The 16777-nt window shown below is 58.9% G+C and overlaps 11 protein-coding genes across 13 annotated transcripts; 6 read left to right on the forward strand and 5 right to left on the reverse strand.

Annotated features, from left to right (window-relative positions):
* Positions 1-142: 142 nt before the first annotated feature.
* On the reverse strand, positions 143-754 carry IUM83_08778 (uncharacterized protein; the record flags this gene model as incomplete). Its single annotated transcript, XM_067933171.1, has 1 exon — positions 143-754. One exon carries the CDS (start codon positions 752-754, stop codon positions 143-145), a length of 612 nt encoding a protein of 203 aa, XP_067794186.1.
* A 240-nt stretch (positions 755-994) lies between these two features.
* IUM83_08779 (WD40 repeat-like protein) lies at positions 995-3571 on the forward strand (the record flags this gene model as incomplete). Its single annotated transcript, XM_067933172.1, has 1 exon — positions 995-3571. One exon carries the CDS (start codon positions 995-997, stop codon positions 3569-3571), a length of 2577 nt encoding a protein of 858 aa, XP_067794086.1.
* A 621-nt stretch (positions 3572-4192) lies between these two features.
* IUM83_08780 (MtN3-like protein) lies at positions 4193-5017 on the forward strand (the record flags this gene model as incomplete). The annotated part of the gene is made up of 1 exon (XM_067933173.1): positions 4193-5017. One exon carries the CDS (start codon positions 4193-4195, stop codon positions 5015-5017), a length of 825 nt encoding a protein of 274 aa, XP_067794284.1.
* A 126-nt stretch (positions 5018-5143) lies between these two features.
* Positions 5144-6103, reverse strand: IUM83_08781 (RNA-binding protein 42; the record flags this gene model as incomplete). Its single annotated transcript, XM_067933174.1, has 1 exon — positions 5144-6103. One exon carries the CDS (start codon positions 6101-6103, stop codon positions 5144-5146), a length of 960 nt encoding a protein of 319 aa, XP_067794127.1.
* A 182-nt stretch (positions 6104-6285) lies between these two features.
* IUM83_08782 (DNA-directed RNA polymerase I, II, and III subunit RPABC2) lies at positions 6286-6690 on the forward strand (the record flags this gene model as incomplete). Its single annotated transcript, XM_067933175.1, has 1 exon — positions 6286-6690. One exon carries the CDS (start codon positions 6286-6288, stop codon positions 6688-6690), a length of 405 nt encoding a protein of 134 aa, XP_067794128.1.
* Positions 6691-6902: 212 nt separating this feature from the next.
* On the reverse strand, positions 6903-7598 carry IUM83_08783 (Teneurin-1; the record flags this gene model as incomplete). The annotated part of the gene is made up of 1 exon (XM_067933176.1): positions 6903-7598. One exon carries the CDS (start codon positions 7596-7598, stop codon positions 6903-6905), a length of 696 nt encoding a protein of 231 aa, XP_067794285.1.
* A 369-nt stretch (positions 7599-7967) lies between these two features.
* IUM83_08784 (Chaperone protein DnaJ) lies at positions 7968-9176 on the forward strand (the record flags this gene model as incomplete). Its single annotated transcript, XM_067933177.1, has 1 exon — positions 7968-9176. The coding sequence occupies one exon, from the start codon at positions 7968-7970 to the stop codon at positions 9174-9176; it is 1209 nt and encodes a 402-aa protein (XP_067794281.1).
* A 158-nt stretch (positions 9177-9334) lies between these two features.
* IUM83_08785 (Chaperone protein DnaJ) lies at positions 9335-11242 on the forward strand (the record flags this gene model as incomplete). Of its 2 annotated transcripts, none has more annotated exons than XM_067933178.1 (1): positions 9335-11242. In XM_067933178.1, the coding sequence occupies one exon, from the start codon at positions 9335-9337 to the stop codon at positions 11240-11242; it is 1908 nt and encodes a 635-aa protein (XP_067794279.1). The 2 variants fall into 2 exon arrangements, with proteins under 2 accessions (XP_067794279.1, XP_067794280.1); XM_067933179.1 differs by having other exon boundaries at positions 10187-11242.
* A 586-nt stretch (positions 11243-11828) lies between these two features.
* Positions 11829-12275, reverse strand: IUM83_08786 (dad family protein; the record flags this gene model as incomplete). The annotated part of the gene is made up of 2 exons (XM_067933180.1): positions 11829-11953; positions 12038-12275. The coding sequence occupies 2 exons, from the start codon at positions 12273-12275 to the stop codon at positions 11829-11831; spliced, it is 363 nt and encodes a 120-aa protein (XP_067794283.1).
* A 428-nt stretch (positions 12276-12703) lies between these two features.
* Positions 12704-13835, forward strand: IUM83_08787 (Electron transfer flavoprotein subunit alpha, mitochondrial precursor; the record flags this gene model as incomplete). Its single annotated transcript, XM_067933181.1, has 2 exons — positions 12704-12718; positions 12858-13835. 2 exons carry the CDS (start codon positions 12704-12706, stop codon positions 13833-13835), a joined length of 993 nt encoding a protein of 330 aa, XP_067794282.1.
* Positions 13836-14083: 248 nt separating this feature from the next.
* Positions 14084-15455, reverse strand: IUM83_08788 (uncharacterized protein; the record flags this gene model as incomplete). Of its 2 annotated transcripts, XM_067933183.1 has the most annotated exons (2): positions 14084-14635; positions 15132-15455. In XM_067933183.1, the coding sequence occupies 2 exons, from the start codon at positions 15453-15455 to the stop codon at positions 14084-14086; spliced, it is 876 nt and encodes a 291-aa protein (XP_067794277.1). The 2 variants fall into 2 exon arrangements, with proteins under 2 accessions (XP_067794277.1, XP_067794278.1); XM_067933182.1 differs by lacking the exon at positions 15132-15455 and having other exon boundaries at positions 14084-14707.
* Between the last annotated feature and the right edge of the window lie 1322 nt (positions 15456-16777).

Here is a 16777-nt window from a genome sequence, read left to right on the forward strand (position 1 = left end):
GCCAAAGTTGCTCAAAACACCGGTGAAATGCAGGGAGACTTCGCAGTTTAAAAAAAATCACACCAGATTGCAATACGATGTCGATGCTCTCAGTTGTTCATATTGTACTGCATTTTTTTCAATTGGAAGTTGTATCCACAGGTTAACATATGGAATCGCCGGAGAGCATCAACGCGATATCTTCCTCCTTAACAGCGATATCTTCTCTCAATGCAAGACGTTTGGCTCGTAGCTCCTCCATCTTGGCACGCACATCTCTGATCTTTGCATTGTTCAGCTCAATGTTATCTTCAAGTCGCACGAGGACCTCGGGCAGCACCGTCGTGACCATCTCCTTCGTTCGCCGCCATCTGACGCGCTCTTCTCCACTCAAGAGACTCTCAACAGCAGCATCTGACTGGGTTAATGCACCGCGCTCCAAGTTCCGCAGCATCTCTTCACAGTCTTCGAGTCGCCGCACAATCTCGTCGTGCTGCTTGTTGCACTTCTGCCTAGTGTAGTCCAGCAGCTCCAACGCCGACCCCAACTCTGCCTCCTGCAGCACGATGGCCTCCATCTGGTGCATCAAGTTGTCGCGCGTCACTCGCGACGCCGCCAGACGCTCGCCACACTGAGCGTCGCGACTCCTTCCTCGCCTGAAGTCAATGGCCGACGACGAACTTCCACCACTTCCTAGTGGCTGCAGCGGCTGCTGCAGCGCCACCCACTCTCCATCCTGAGGCACCACCAAACATCCCTTCATCATCTTCTTCATCCTGTGCAGCTACCTCACCTCAGCGCAACAAGCCCTTCCTAGCTGGTATTTTTACCATGTAGCCATCACACACAAGTTGAAGTTACGTACACCACACCACACTAAAATACTAAACTACTGACTACTATGAAGCCATTAGTGCATTCCAATCGACTACCCAGTAGTCAAGCCTCACTTCCACCCGTCCGCAGCGAAGTCCCAGCCAACAGACTCGTAACCTCCAGCCAAGCCCGAGCCAGCATGACGCCGGACTCGCTGCCCCAGGCCAAGCAGCTGGAGCTGCTGACGCCTCCGCCGGCCGCGCCGGTGGGCGGCGCGCGCGTGGCGTCTCTGCTGTACTCTGCGGACGGGCGCTACGTGTTCCAGCGCCAAGCGCACGTGGTGCGCGTGCTGCACGCGCAGAGCGGGCGCGTGCTGCACGAGTGCGTGCGCGCGCGCGGCAAGAGCTCGGTGACGGCGCTGGCGCTGCACCCGCACAACGCGCTGCAGCTGCTGGCCGCGTACCAGAGCGGGCGCGTGGTGCTCTGGGACTTCGTGGAGCAGAAGCCGCTGCTGGAGGCGGACGTGCAGGCGCCCGTGCTCTGGCTCGGCTCGAGCCGCACGAGCCCGTCGCAGCTGCTGCTGGTGCTGCAGGGCGAGGCCCGCGCCTGGAGCCTCGTGGAGTTCAGCCTCAAGACCAAGAAGCGCGGCCGCGTGCTGCTGCAGCACACCAAGCGGCCCTTCCAGGCCGCCGCCATGCAGAGCTACGCGGACCAAGCCCAAGCCGGAGACTACGCCGTGCTGGCCGCAGGCGACAAGCTCTTCGCCGCGTGGCTGCACCAGCGCCCAGGCGCCAAGGACTCGAGCAGCCGCGTCTGCTCCGTGCAGACGCTCAAGCACCTGCGGGACGTGACGTGCGTGGCCGTGAGCCCCACGCAGCGCGAGTTCTCCATCGGCGACGGCGTCGGCCAGATCTACCGCTACCATCAGCTGCAGCCGCAGACGGCGGGCGACGACTCGGCCCCGTCCGCCGCCAAGCTGCACTGGCACTCGCACGCCGTGCGCTGCCTGCAGTACTCGAGCAACGGCCAGTCGCTGCTGTCCGGCGGCGAGGAGTGCGTGCTCGTGTCCTGGAACTTGGAGTCGGGCCGGCGCGCCTACCTGCCGCGTCTCCCCGCTGCAGTGGAGGTGATCGCCCCCCGCCGCGACGGCGGCGTGTACGCTGTGGGCCTGTCGGACGACGTGCTGTTCCAGTACAACCCGGTGACGCGCGAACAGGAGTGGGAAGCGCGCGGACTGGACCGAGCTGGCGGCTCGGCGGCCGCCTCGCTGCCCTCTCGGCAGTTGGTGGTGGACCCGGTGTCCAAGGCTCTCGTGCTCAATGGGTCCTCCGGTGCTGGCGTGCTGCAGTTCTACGAGCCTTTTGCAGACCGGGTGCTGCAGACGCTGCTGCTGTCGGAGCGCAACCAGGTCACCCGGACCGAGGACGAGACGTTGCCGACGCTGCAGGCCTCGCATTCGTGCTTTAGTGTGCGCGGCAACGCCCTTGTGACCCTGCACGCGCCGTCGGAGGCGACGAGCGGTGACGAACAGGCTCTGCGATTCTGGACTCGCCGGGTGGATGGGTCGTTCTTCGTGAACACGGCGGTGGACGCGCCTCACGGTCGCGCACTTGTGACGAACGTCGTGTTCTCTCCTTCGCACCACGGCGACTGCGTCGTGACTGCTGATGAACAGGGTGACTTCAAGGTTTGGAAGAAGACGCAGACGGAGGGCGGCGGCGTCTCGTGGCACTGCCAGTCTGTTGTTCGTTTCCGCGACGAGCCGGTCACGGCCGTGGGTTTTGCGCGCGATGGTTCATTGCTTGCGGTGGCGTACGGCAGCAAGCTTACGCTTTGGGACGTGGCCACCCACTCGCTTCGCCGTGTAATCCCTTCGGCCGATGGCCAGAAGATCCGACAGGTTGTCTTCCCCGGCGAAAACTCTCCTTTCGTGGTTATCGTGACCGTGGACCAGGTGCAGGTTTGGAATTTGCTTTCGTTGTCCCTGTGGTGGCGCTACACCGTGCCGAAGGATGCTGTAGTCGCCGAAGACACGCTGTACGAACGTTTCCTCGTGTGGATGCCCGTGGAGAAAAACTCCAAGAAGAAGACGCTGGTGCTGGTTTTCGACCCGCAGACGCCTGTGCCCACCTGCGTGCGTGTTGTGAAGGTCGGCAACAAGGTATGGAGTGCCGGCTTCCACCCCAGCACCGGAGACATCCTGCTGCTCGATGCCAAGTCGGGTGTGTGGAGGTTGGATGGACCCAACTCCCGGTCGCTGGAGGCCCGTCGTCGCAAGCAGGCCCACGTTGCAGCTGTGGCCGAGCGCAATGCCGCCAAGGATGGCGAGCAGGAGGCCAAGGCGCTCAGTGCCATCTACACTGCCGCTCGTGGCGGCCGCGCTTCAGAGAAGAAGCACAAACACGTTGGGCCCAGCGGCGTGCCTTCCAACGGATCCACGTCTAGCAGTCTGTTTGATGCGCCCGCCCACGTACTGCCGTCCATGACGGCGCTCTACAGGTCTTTCATGGATACGATGCTGCCCAAGCCGCACCAAACTGTTCAGAGTGACGAGCCAGCGAAGCCCGAAACGACGAGCTCTCAGAAGAAGAAGAACAAGAAGCGCAAACAGCGGCAGCAGCAACAGCAACAGCAGAGCGCAGTGGACGCCAACGAGAACGCGGAGCAGCGCAAGCGCATGAAGCTCCAGGTAGAGAAGGAGCTGGCGAACCCGGAGTTGCAGCAGCAGACATATTCCAAACTGCTCGAGACTTTCCGTAAGGCGCGTCGGACCTAGGCCTGCGCAGGATGTCAAGGTGAAATAGATCTACATGTTTTAGCTACCTGCTGTGCTGCTGTCGGTTTGATTTCGTGTTCAGGTGTTGATTTTCTGGTGTAGGGATAAATTACGTGCAACCAATTTGTCAACGGATAAGTCATTTGACAGGTAATACATGTACAGACTGTAGATTACAGTAGACAGCAGTTTTACAAATTACCTACGAGGAAGACAAGGCGAAGCAAGAATTAAAAAAAGTCGGAGCTCGTGACGCCCTCGCTGTCACTGCACCATGCGCTCATTTGCTGCGTTTGCATCGATTTGACTGGTTTACTTGTGTGCAGGGAGGAGGCAATGCTCTCCTATTCGACAGGTGGCGCCTGGTCCTCGCGTCCGGCGAGCGCTGCATCTAAACAATTCGCTTCGATGAAGCTCAATCTCGAGATGAGACAAAGCACGCTTGTACAGCGTAGAGTGAAGTACGCAAACTGAACTTGATTCGTCTGGCTGCCATCTCCTGAGGACAAGTCTCTTGTCTTCTTGAAACCCACTTTGCCTTTTGTTTTCAAGAGCTCAAGTGCTTCCAAACCTTCGACTTACACTTGCGCCACTCAAGACAACTAATTAAACACTCCCGCCATGGTCGACAGCACAGTACTCCTCTTCGTCCGGATTCTCGCTGCATTCGGTACCTTGGCATTGGCCTGCAGTCCGGCCATTCTGATGAGGCAGATCCACAACCAAAAGCACGTTGGAGTCGCGTCCATCATTCCTCTCGTCATGCTACTTATCAACTCGCATACCTGGACGATATACGGCTACATGTCCGAGAATTATTTCCCAGTATTCGTCTGCTTCGGCTTCGGTGACATCGCTGCACTCACCTACATTGCAGTATATTGGCGGTACACCGCGGAACGCCGCTACGTGGCCCGAGTGCTCGCCGTGACAATGACAGTGTACACTGTTCTGTCAACCTACGCTATCGTCGGCGGTCTCGGTTACACCGGTCAGACGCGTGCGGAGGTGGCCAAAACGGTGGGGTACATCGGAGACGTGACCTCCGTTTGCTTATATGCGGCACCAATGGAGAAGCTGTTCCAAGTTCTCAAGCACAAGTCTGCAGCCTTCATCAACGCGCACATGGTAGCGGCAAGTCTGACCAACAACATCATGTGGTTCACCTTTGGCATCCTGACAACCAACTGGATCATTGCCGGACCCAATATCCTCTTCATCGTGCTCAACTCGTTCACACTCGTGCTGTGCATAGTGTTCAACCCGAAGACCCACCCGCTGCGCGAAAGTTTTTTCGCCGACAACGACGACGCTCCGATCGAAGTGTCCGTCGAGCTGTCTCCAAAGGCTGTTGCTGGCAACAAGGCTCCCAACATGCCGAGCCCGGAATACAAGGCAATGCAGTCTCCCCTAGAACCGCTGCGCCTTCAACTAGACAGGAACTGAGAACTAAGTTAATTACCGATTTCAACCATGCTAGCGCCATATCATCCATTCAAGGCCACAGTTCAAGTTTGCAACTTGTTGTGTATCTTCGAATTTCAAGGTCGATGATTTACGGTATGCGTTGCGTCAATTGAACAAGTGGTGCTTGTCGCGCTTGCGCTTGCGCATCTTCTTTTTGGCGACGTCAATGTTGCGCTCCTGCCACTTGCTCTTGCTGAGCTTCACAGGTCGGTTGCCGATGTACTTGCCGTTCATCTCACGCAGCGCCTTGGCGCAGTCAAACGGGTCGGCGAAGCTCACGAAGCCGTACCCGCGTGACTTGTGCGTGAGCTTGTCGCGCACCACGCGCGCGCGCTGGAACGACGCGTACTTGCCGAAGCTGTGCGCGAGCAGCTCGTCGCTCACCTCGTTGCCCAGGTCTCCGCAGAACAGGCGGAAGTCGTTGTCGGGCCAGTCCTCGAGCGTCTGGTCCTCCCACACCTGTCCACCTGCAAGTCTCAGGTGCCTCTTCTGCTTCTTGCCGGGTCCGTCTCGTCCTTGAGGACCGGCCGCAATGCTGGCCGCCGTCCTCTTGGGGTCGTACTCGTAGACGCTCTGCTGCCTGTTCATCATCTCCTGCTCCTCCATGGACAGCACACGCCCGGTCTCCATGTCCACACGCGGCTGCACGGACCTGTAGGCCGCCCCCGTGCTCCTATTGGCGGCGCTGGCAGCCGCGAGCTCCCCCGTCGTGCCCATGGGGAAGCCGCTGAGCGCTCCTCGATGGGCAGCCACGTCCTCCAGCGTGTTGAGCATCTTCGGCCGCCCGTCATTGGCTGCAATTGCGTCGTCACGCGGCTCTTCCATTGGCTGCGGCTTCTTCACGGGCGCGGGCCGTGGCGGCGCCATGTAGACCTGGGGCTTGGCCGCGACGACTGCAGGCTTGGCTAATCCGGCGCTGGCGGGCTTGATCTTCTTCGCTGCGGGCTCAGATTCCTCCTGCGGGTCGCTGGGCATCTTGGCTACATCGTCCGCGGGCTGGGCCTGCGCCTCCAGCGACTGGATCTCCGCCTCGAAGCGCGCGAACTCGTCGTCCAGGTCGGCCATGATGCGACGTGCGCAGCTAGCTCTTCCCCAATAGACTTGTGCGTTGTGACTGGCTGAAAATAGAGATGGATAATGATTGGTGGAAAAAGAGTCGCCTCTCCCATTGGCTGTAATTGTCTCATTAGACTTGGGTGGAAGCGGCGCTGGCGCTGTAGTAGGCGAAACACTCGGAAGCAGCCAAGATGGACGACATGGAGTACGACGACGCCGGCCACGGCGGCATGGAGGACGAGGAGGTGCCCGAGGAGGAGCTGGAGGAGGAGGTCCCGGCCGACGACGCGTACGAGGGCGAGGACAACGGCGGCGAGGAGAAGGTGCAGGTGCTGGACGAGTCGCACAAGCAGCCCAACGCGCACCGCATCACCACGCGCTACATGACCAAGTACGAGCGCGCGCGGGTGCTGGGCACGCGCGCGCTGCAGATCTCCATGAACGCGCCGGTCATGGTGGACATCGAGGGCGAGACGGACCCGCTCAAGATCGCCATGAAGGAGCTGCGCGAGCGCAAGATCCCCATCATCATCCGCCGGTACCTGCCGGACAACTCGTTCGAGGACTGGAGCATTGACGAGCTCATCATCGAGTAGAGGCTGATATGATAGACCAGGGGGAGCACGTACGTACATACACAACACAACATCTTTTATACCGACCCGATTGCTTTTTCTTGTTGGTTTTGGAGGGGAGGAAGGGTAGTATTCGACGAGGAATTAGAGCTGCGGTGTTGCTACAGTCGAGTCGGCGAGCTGAGTGGTCCCCGTTGACGGTAGACAGAAGCGCTTCCAGTCTGTTTCTCGTCTTAGTTGACGGTCGTCTGGTATGCGCATGAGGTGCCGTAATAGCCCGGGAAGCACTCGCACTCGCCCGACTCGTAGTTGCACTTGCCACGACCACCGCAGTCGCGACCTTCGTTACTGCCGTACGCGAGCAGCACGTCGAGGCCGCTGGGGCACTCCTTCAGGGAGCAGTCCGGCCCGCGGTAGCCTTGGTCGCAGTAGCACCCCATGTGCTTGATGTCGTCCCAAGCAGCGTATGTGGCAATCACGTTGGCGGTCGGTAAGGTTCTAGACGGATTGGCGGCGATGATTGCTGCGAGCGTGAGGCAGATTCCATGGTTGTTGCAATTGTTGGGGCACTCCGTTCGCTCGCACGCTTTGCCCTCGTAGCCTGGGAAGCACGTGCAGTGTCCTGTGCCGTAGTCGCACAAGCCGCGATTGGAGCACTCGACCAAGCCGTGGGCAGTGTTAGTCGCCGTGGGCACCTGCACCCACGCGGTCCCCTGGGGGCACGTCCGCATCGAGCAGTCAGCGCCCATGTACGCCGGGTAGTGGATCGACGGGGTGGCCTGATCCTGTCGCTCGTAGCACGTGCATTTGTCGTTCTTGCCGCACGTGCCCTGCGCGTTGCACCCGTTCGGGCAGTAGGCGTCCGCGTCTCCGAGCAGCAGCGCCATTGCGCTCACGCAGAAGAGCGCCACCTTGGACGCGCCCAACATGGTCGAACCTGTCTTGCTGGGGCTGTTGCAGCGAGCGGAGAGCTGTGGACCCGGTGCGGTGAGCGAAAGTGAGCAGTCCGAGCGGTGCTCGACGCTCGAAAGATCCCACGAGGCGCTCCATCAACGGTCGCCGCGAGTCGCCGCGTCGCGTCCCTTCGTGCGCATTTGAATATCTTTTGCGCGTCGAAATCTGCGACGTGGCGCAGCGTGTAGCCATTTCAGAGGATGCGTGTTATGCACCAATCCGGGAGCGTTATTCCAGCCAATAAAAAGCCGCGTCCCATTTCAGCCAATGAGACTGGCAGCGATGCCTGTCACCCAAGAACGCGGCGGAGAAGCTCGAGCGCAGTGCCGTCCGCGCCGCCGCCGATGACCGTGAGCATGGCGGGCAACCCGGACGTGGTCGAGGTCTTCGAGTGCGAGGGAAGCTTCTCGTTCTTGCGCGAAACGCACCAATTCACCTTCAGCATCCACAGCGACAGCAGCCTGCGCGTCGACGTGAAGCCATTTTGCGCCGCCGGTCAAGTGGAGGACGTTGCAGTCGATCAGGAGCGCGCTATTCGAGGCACCATTGAGGACATCGACGATGTGGAGGAGGAGCAAGAAGGCCAGGCAGTCCGAGAGGCTATTGCAGAGGAGGATGCAGTGCAAGAGGTCGACGAAGTTGTTGAGCCAGAAGCAGAAGATGGAGAAGAGGAGACTGCGGCCAAGCTGCTGGCTTATGATGGCCGAGCGCTGGTGGAGATGCCACCTCAAGGAGAGACAGATGAAACACACCCCGTGAGCTATGTGGTGCACTTTAAGATCGTGCAATGGGGACGAGGAGCGCAGGGCATGTGGTCGCAGATTGTCAAGTGCATCGCGCGCCTCTCGATCGAGTATGGGATGACAGGCAGGTTTTCAGACGTCGGGGAGGATCCGAATCAGGCACAAGACTTCGCGTTGGCACCAGTGGCACACCGATTAGAGCCGTTGGACAGCCCACTGCACCCGTTGACGCCGGGACGGTATGAACTGCGAGGCATTACGATCGCCGAGAACGCGTTCGTCTACGAGTGCGCAGTGAACATCACGCTGCAAGCCAATGGCATGATGTCCGGAACGTCTCGAGAGCTGCCTTTTGCACAGGAGTGCCCGTTGGCGGGCATGTGGACTCGCAGCGGACTGAACTACTTGCTTCAGTACGAGATGCACGGCAACAAGCACACGTACATCTACTTCGGCACTCCGTTTCGCTCCGGGTTGCAAGGCACATGGCAGAACTCCGAGCTCCGAGTGCTCGGAAACAACCTTGACGCGCGCGCGAGTCAAGCCGAGCGGGGCGTTTTAGAGTTCCAGCTAGTCAAGACCGTTCGCGTCTGGAGCGAGGAATACCACAAGGACTACCCTGCCGCGTTCCGGGAGTGCGTGAAGCTCATGCTGCTCGCGTCACATCGGGACATGATCCTGCCCAACCACTTGTGGAGCTCGATCGTGTCCTACTGCGGGTACAACTGGTTCCACAGCGACCAGCAGAACTCGCTAGCTTTAAGCGAGGCCAAAGACAGCAGCGATAGCGAGGCACCACGAGTGCCATGAAACAACTATTATGTAGCCATGTTGATAAGACTGCAAGGTGGTCTCGCGTAGCAGTTACCGGATCTCCATTTCGTCCAATCGATGAATTTATTTATCAATTTTAGCGAATCATGGGCGTCCATTCAGTCTTAGTGGTCCTATCCACTAAAGAGGCAACAATGGATGGGACGTGGTGCAGCGCGGAGGCGACTGGCGCCTTCCCTGTGAAGCTTGAGAGCTTCTCCTCTCGCGACCTAGTAGCCAAGACGAGTGCGCTCCCGTTGACCCCTCTTGAGCGTGTGTACGATGGCTGTGTGGGCGGCTTCCTAGCTGAGAAGAGCCGCATCCATGTGCGCATCATGGCCGACGGTTCGCTGCACGGCGAAGTGCGGCGGAAGCAGCAGCAAGGCGACAATTCCGACACTGTGACCAATAGGAAGAAGCGGAAGCTGCGGGTGATTGCCGACCACCCGGACGGCATTGTCATTGCCCACGTTATGGGCAATGCCCAGGTGGTGCCAGTGGAGGAGGCGGTGGTGTCGTCGTCGGCGTCGACTGTCACTTGCGACGGCAGCACTGCAGCAGAGTATTGCTGTGCTTTCGAGATCACCAAGAGGTTGAATCATGTGGATCGACACACGTTGACGTGCCATTTGCACGTTCCAGTTGCCCCCGACGCCCCAGCAGTGGGCACCTGGAGGTTCTTTAGTGCTCAAGACCAGGACAGACATCAGTTGGATCTCTCGTCGTCGGCTTCGACTGCCTCCACTAGTGATGTGAGTTCGGTAGCAGGAGAAGAGACGACAGAGCAAAAGGTGTTCCAATTGCAGCCGGTGCAATGGTATCAACGACAGAAAGAAGCGGAGGAGGCGGAGAGAGAGGCGGCGATGCTGCAGTCGAGACCACCGTCACTGCTGTATCCGTTGCGACCTGGCAAATATGAGTTTAAAGGGTTTACGACGTATGATACGCCGTCGGTAGCTACTGCCGTTGTGCCGAGACAGAGGAATGGACGGCGAGGTCGCCCGGTGATGACGACGGTGAGAGATGAATGTCTGGTTACGTTGCGCTTGCTGCCGGATGGAACACTGCGCGGCACTTCGCGTGAAGTGGTGCAGCCGCAGGCTTGTCCGTTGACAGGACGATGGCAGGCCAACCGCGTGGCGTATGTGCTAGAATATCGTGTGCGTGAAGCTGTGGGCCACTTCCGCTACTCGGGAGCGGTGGTGATTGAAGAAGGCAGTGCTAGTGTTGCGAACGGCAGGAAAACCAAAGTCCAGCGCAAAGCCAATGCCAGTGGGAAGAGACGCGAGACGCTCAGCGGCAAGTGGAACAATGTAGATGAGGGTCACGCGGAGGGGTATGAAGGTGGTAGGGGCGAGTTCGAACTGGAGCTTGTGCGAGTAGATTTCACGCCGATCGCCATCAAACAGGAGAAGGTCGATCACGATGGTGGCAGTCCATCAGATCCTGTTCAAGGACTGCAACAAGAGCAACGGCTATCTCAAAGTACCGACCAAGACACAGGAAGTAGTGCTGAAAACGCTATCGAGATCGATGACGACGACGATGCCGTCCATGCATTCACCACAGGCGAATTCGAGTTGTCTGGCTGCGCTACTGATGCAGAAGGTTACGAGTACGCGTTTGACCTGAAGCTGCAGTTGCGGCCTGACGGCTTGCTCTTCGGCCAGAGCAAAGAGCGTGTTTTTCAGCAGACAGGTTCGATATTCGGGAAATGGGACGCTCGGCGAATCGTGTACCGGCAGCAGTACGTCGTGAAACACGAAGTGGGTGTGTACACTTACGAGGCTGTAATGAGCCGCGATGGTGCTGTGGTTCAGGGCAACTGGGCCAACGACGAGAAGGACTCTGCGGCAGCTCTCAGTGAGCACGGCACCTTTGCGCTGATTCTGGTGCAGTCGAGAAGACAGTGGAGCACCTCCAGCCACGCACACTACCCACCACGATTCCGTCGCAGTGTGATGGCCATTCTGATGGCCTCTGCTAGAACGCACAAGCTCCCCGTAGCGCATTGGACACATATCTTCGGGTTCTGCAGCGAGACGTGGTTCACATCGTTGTGAGGCAAACGATTAGCTGAACAGTATATGCACTATCATACTAGTATACACCCGAAGCTGCCCACCACGGGAAAATGCTCGATCGCTTCTGTGGGCGTTGAAGTCCACTTCAACTTGACTCCCTCCATTTTCAACCAATCGCTGCTCGAATAGTCCACCTTTTCGACAAATCAAAAGGCGAACACGCGGCGAACCGCTATGCTGGCAGAATGCACCGCTAGCTTCGTCGGAATGGCATGCTGTCTGCATGAACATCCTGCCGACACGAACGAAAAAAAAGCGTTCTACTACGTAGTAGAAGGCATCGATGACACTAGGCAACCACACAGCCTCGCTCGCTTCTCTCCATGCAATTATGTTATCTCTGCTCTTCACACACAAAAAACTCCTGCAGGGGGCGGAAGATTCGCCGTGCTGCTAGCAAAAGAACCCCGCCGACACCTGCATCTGTGCTGTCCATTTCCACCTCAGTGCAGCAACTGGCTGCATCTCTCGCAGCTCGTCGCGCGCCTTCTCCCTGTATCTCTGTCTGACTGGATCCACCAAGCTCTCGCCACAGCATCAAGCTGTAAAGCCTCGCCTCAAAGGCTTAGCCCATGAAGTTGAAGACCACGAGGAAGAGGATGATGTTGCAGAAGAGGTAGTCCGCGAACGCGCGCTGCTCCGTGCGGTCGCCGAAGTTGTTCTCGGGGTTGATCTGCATCCGCAGCGACACTGCAGGCAGCAACAAGACACAGAGCGAAGAGTCAGCCAGGGGTAGAACGAGGGAGGGCAGAAGGGAGAGCACGGAGCACGCACCGGCCAGCACGAAGACGCCGACGGTGCACACGAAGCCGGCGAGGAACGAGTTGAAGGGGAAGTTGCCCACCAGCAGGCAATAGATAAACTGGAGCACGCCCGTGGCCAGCACGTAGGCCAGGAAGCCGTCGATGAGCTTGATCTTCTTGGGCGTGGTCTTGCCGTACTTGGCGCAGAAGTCGCCCAGGATGGAGCCCACGCCCGCGTCCGCCGTCGTCGCGCCCGTCTTCTTGGCCATGGCTGGGGTCTGTGCTGGCTGCTGCGTGTGCTCCCGGGCTCTTTCGACTGATAGACAGACGCGTGGAACGGGTTTTGATTCAGGTTTCAGGTTCCAGATTTCCAGATTCTGGAACTCTCATAGTTCGATTTGTGTCCCGAAAGTGCGGCATCCAAATCACAAATACACGACACAAAGAAGCAATTCGCATTTCACATTTCACAAATCGCATTACCGTCCTGGCGTTGTGCGGCTGCTTCGAAACCGAGCTGGACCGGACCAAATCTGGTCCTGACGTGGCGTTTGTATGCGTCTTAGGAGAAGTGTGTAAAGGTACTTCATATGTTGGGTAAAGCTCGCGTCCGACGTGCGTCCAACGTGCCTGAGCCTCAGCCTGAGCCCCTCGTCATTGCAAGATCCGCCCGCTGACCCAGCTCCCCTCCTTCCCCATGCTCGCCCGACAGGTACGCCGCCACGCGCCCGCGCGCGCCGCCGTCTCGGCCATCTTTTGAGCCGTCGGGCCGCAAGATCGGAGCTCTGCAGCGCGCGGGCCGGCCTCTTGCTCCGTCCGAGATCTAACGAGAGTTGCCCAATGCGACGCAGATCATCCGCCGCGCCGCCACGCAGACCCCGCGCAGCGCGGCCATGTCCACGCTGGTGGTGGCCGAGCACAACCAGGCGCAGATCTCCGGGGCCACGCTGGCCACCGTGACGGCCGCCTCGCAGATCGGCGGGGACGTCACGCTGCTCGTGCTGGGCAGCCAGGCCGGCCCCGCCGCCGAGGCCGCGGCCAAGGTGGCCGGCGTCACGAGCGTGCTGCACGCGGCCGACCCCAAGTACGACCACCTGGTGGCCGAGGAGGTGGCCGAGCTGCTGGTGGCCGCGCAGAAGGCCCAGGGCTACTCGCACGTGCTGGCCCCGAGCTCCAACGCCAGCAAGAACTACCTGCCCCGCGCCGGCGCCAAGCTGGACGTGGCCCCGATCTCGGACATCCTGGCCGTGGCCGACAAGGACACGTTCTTCCGCCCCACGTACGCGGGCAACGCCATCGCCCAGGTCAAGTCCAAGGACGCCGTGAAGCTCATCACGGTGCGGCCCACGGGCTTCGAGAAGGCCGCGGCCGAGGGCGGCGCTGCCTCCGTGGGCCCGGCCCCGGAGGCCCCCACCGCGGCCAAGACGAGCTTCGTCTCGGAGGAGGTGAGCAAGTCGGAGCGGCCCGACCTGGCCTCGGCCCGCGTCGTCGTCTCCGGCGGCCGCGGCCTCAAGAGCGGCGAGAACTTCGAGCTGCTGTACAAGCTGGCCGACAAGCTGGGCGGCGCCGTGGGCGCCTCGCGCGCCGCCGTGGACGCCGGCTTCGTGCCCAACGAGCTGCAGGTCGGCCAGACCGGCAAGGTCGTGGCCCCCGAGCTGTACGTGGCCGCCGGCATCTCCGGCGCCATCCAGCACTTGGCCGGCATGAAGGACAGCAAGACCATCGTGGCCATCAACAAGGACGAGGAGGCCCCCATCTTCCAGGTGGCCGACTACGGCCTCGTGGACGACCTCTTCAACGCCGTGCCCGAGCTCACGGAGAAGATCTGAACGGCCCGACGGTGCTAGAGCTAACGCGCCTGGCTTGCTGCACTCCCCAACTTGTAGCAGGACGCGAGGTTTAGAGCCGAGTGAAGCAAGCAGAAATTCGACCGGCTGCACGGACCATATTCATCGCAATAGTGAGTGCTATTCGTCCCGTTACTCCTGCCTGTGCTGCACTGGTTTGGTCTTGCTTTGTGTTGTTTTGCTGTCCAGGACTTGCTGCTCTGGACCCACAGGAGGTGGCAAGCTTAACGCTACGCTGCTGGCTGGGCAGTGACAATTGGCACGGGGGTAGCTCCACCTTGCTGCAAGTATGCCCCAGACTCTCGTCCTTCACGATCAGCTCGATCCGTGCTCTGTCGTTGGGCCTCACGGTCTCGTGAGCGACGCTGTTGGTCTTCGTCGCTCTTCCCGATCATCACAGTCAAGAGGAACGCCAGCGCGGACAGGAATGTCATAGCTATGGCGAGGTACATTTCTCCGCAGTGCACGAAGCGGCCGTACCCTCGACGACAGTGCAGCGTGATGTTCGACAAGAGCAACACGAGGTTCGCGATGGTGAGGGAGACCAGCACCACGAAGTCCATGATTTTCTCGCAGTAGATGACCGGGTGAACGCAGAGGCGAAGCCACTCGACGAAGATCAGGAAGGCGAACGCGTACAGAAACGCCAGGAAGTTGATCACCCGCGCGAAGTTCATGGCGCCGCTACTCACGACCACCGAGACAGCTCGGCCCGTTCCAGTGCTCTGGTACGAAACACCGGCGGTTTGCAGCGCGATGTAAGCCACCAACGAGGCGCAAAACTGGACGAAGCGGAGCAGCACACGCGTCCAGAACAGGCAAATACGACTTCCGAACGATTTTCTCTCCGCCATATTGGTGAACGAACAACTTTGCTGCTTCTTGGCCACGATGCTTTCTCGAAAATGAAATAATTCGCCCACGAGTTCATATCCTGGGAATGTTCTTGTCTGCGACCCGACAGAGCCTACAGTTCGACGTTGTGGTGGCGAACACGGCAAAGAAATGGTCCAAGGTCAATGGAAAGCAAAATTCTTCATGCTCCTCTGAAAGGATTAAAAAAACTAACGTAAACTGTTCTTCATCTCCTTAGGCCCCCATTACACTGTTGCTTGACCCACATCTTGAGACTTACACGCGGGTGGACACATCTTTCGGTGTTCCAGCCCCCGTTGGCGTAGCTTCAGCGTGATAGTCTCCACGAGCACCTTCGTGGGGATGACCTCCCTCTTCACCATCCGAAGCGTTGTTGCCTCGCCCTAGACCGCGAGGCCCCACCGTACTCTCGCAGCAGTCCAACAAGAAAGTGACAAAGTACGAGAACGACGCCAGGAACGTGAAAACCACCCCGGTTTTCAACTCGTTGCAGCGCAGCATGTAGCCGTACACGGAGCAACTGGCCACGTAGTCGGACACAACCAGCACGATTCCAGCGACAACCAGCATGGCTGCTAGGATGAGGTCGATAAGCGGCTCGACGAAGCGGGGCGTCGGACGTGGGTAGAATCGCATCACCTCGACGAACACGAGGAAGAACAGTCCCACCAGCATGCCCGTGTAGGTGACAAGCGTCGTGTACGTCGCTGCTCGGCTGCCCAGCATACTCGAGTACCCGTAGTATGACGCCCCGACGAAAGCGCGCGAGACCGTGGCCAGCGCCACCAGTGACAACGCGAAATTGAAAAACCGAAGCAGGGATCGCGAACAGCGCATCATATCCCCGTCCGCCATTTTCAAGTCGATCGGTGAATTGTCAGTCTTCCTCTTCTTGGCTCGCGAGTCTGTTGTGGCGTTTTGGGAAATGGGCAAACTGACTGGAGAACACCACAGAGAGATTTCTGCATCCGGGACGAGGCCAAGCTCGAGACATGGCGCCGATGTCGTTTGAATGATCTAACTTACAGTTAGAGATGAAAGAAAGGTGCAAGGAGAAATACCTGACGGGTACGTGCGGCAGCAGTTGAAGCTTCTTGTGTATTATTGTTTGGGGGGGGGGGATCCTTCAACAGCTTGTACTCGAGTTTGCCTTATACTACGGCAATGGGTGGAAGTGGCATTAGCATCGTCGGTGAAGGCGAACACACACTGTCGAAAGGGGACACAAGGCTAGTCAAGACTATGGGCGAGTGTGGCAAGCTGGTATTCGTGTCCCCGATCGATATTCTGAATTCTTCACGTATCGGTGACAGTGGTGGAGACTTGGAAACTGGTGTCGCTCTTGTGAGGTGGTACGGTGTCGAAGAATTCACGCCCAAGGATGTGAGGTTGGTTATCTCGGCTTCAGTCATTGGGACGAACGGCTCATTGCGCGGCTTGGGGAATATTACGGGGAAGCACTTCAACGCTAGCAAGAGCAGCAGCATTACCACTGCACAAGAGATGATGACCTCGAGCAGAATCATGTTGACGCTTGCTCTCAAGGCTGCTAAAACGGATGTGATCAGTGTCAGAACAGCGGAACTTCGGTGGGGACTGGCGGTGGGCTCGAAAGGCACAGCCCGGTGAGCTCCGATGGGGAGGATGAGCGACTATCCCATGATGGAGCTTGCTCTGGGTTGCGAGGAGCTGAACGTATGTGGCGAGCTGGCACCCCGCGTGAAGACAGAAACTATTCTGTTACCTGGGATAGAGTAGGTCGCCTGCAGGCTCCTAGATATCTACGCGGACACCTTCAGCGATGGAACGCGCTCACCTCGAAAAGTGCAGGTCTGCAAAAGGTACTTGGCGTTGAAGCTGAAGGACGACGGACTCTACTGTTGAGTACCAATGTTTACTGGAATCTCAAGTCGCGTTGGGGCCCACACACGATCCCATCTGAGGCTCATCGGCGTGGGTGCTTCTTTAATGGGCTGTTCGACTTGGAATTCCAGCAGCCATCGAGTCAGAATGGCAGAGCTGAGTCAACGTCGAAAGCGAGCGTAGCT

Source organism: Phytophthora cinnamomi, assembly GCF_018691715.1.
Source record: "Phytophthora cinnamomi strain GKB4 chromosome Unknown Contig26, whole genome shotgun sequence".
NCBI classification, from domain to species: Eukaryota; Oomycota; class Peronosporomycetes; order Peronosporales; family Peronosporaceae; genus Phytophthora; species Phytophthora cinnamomi.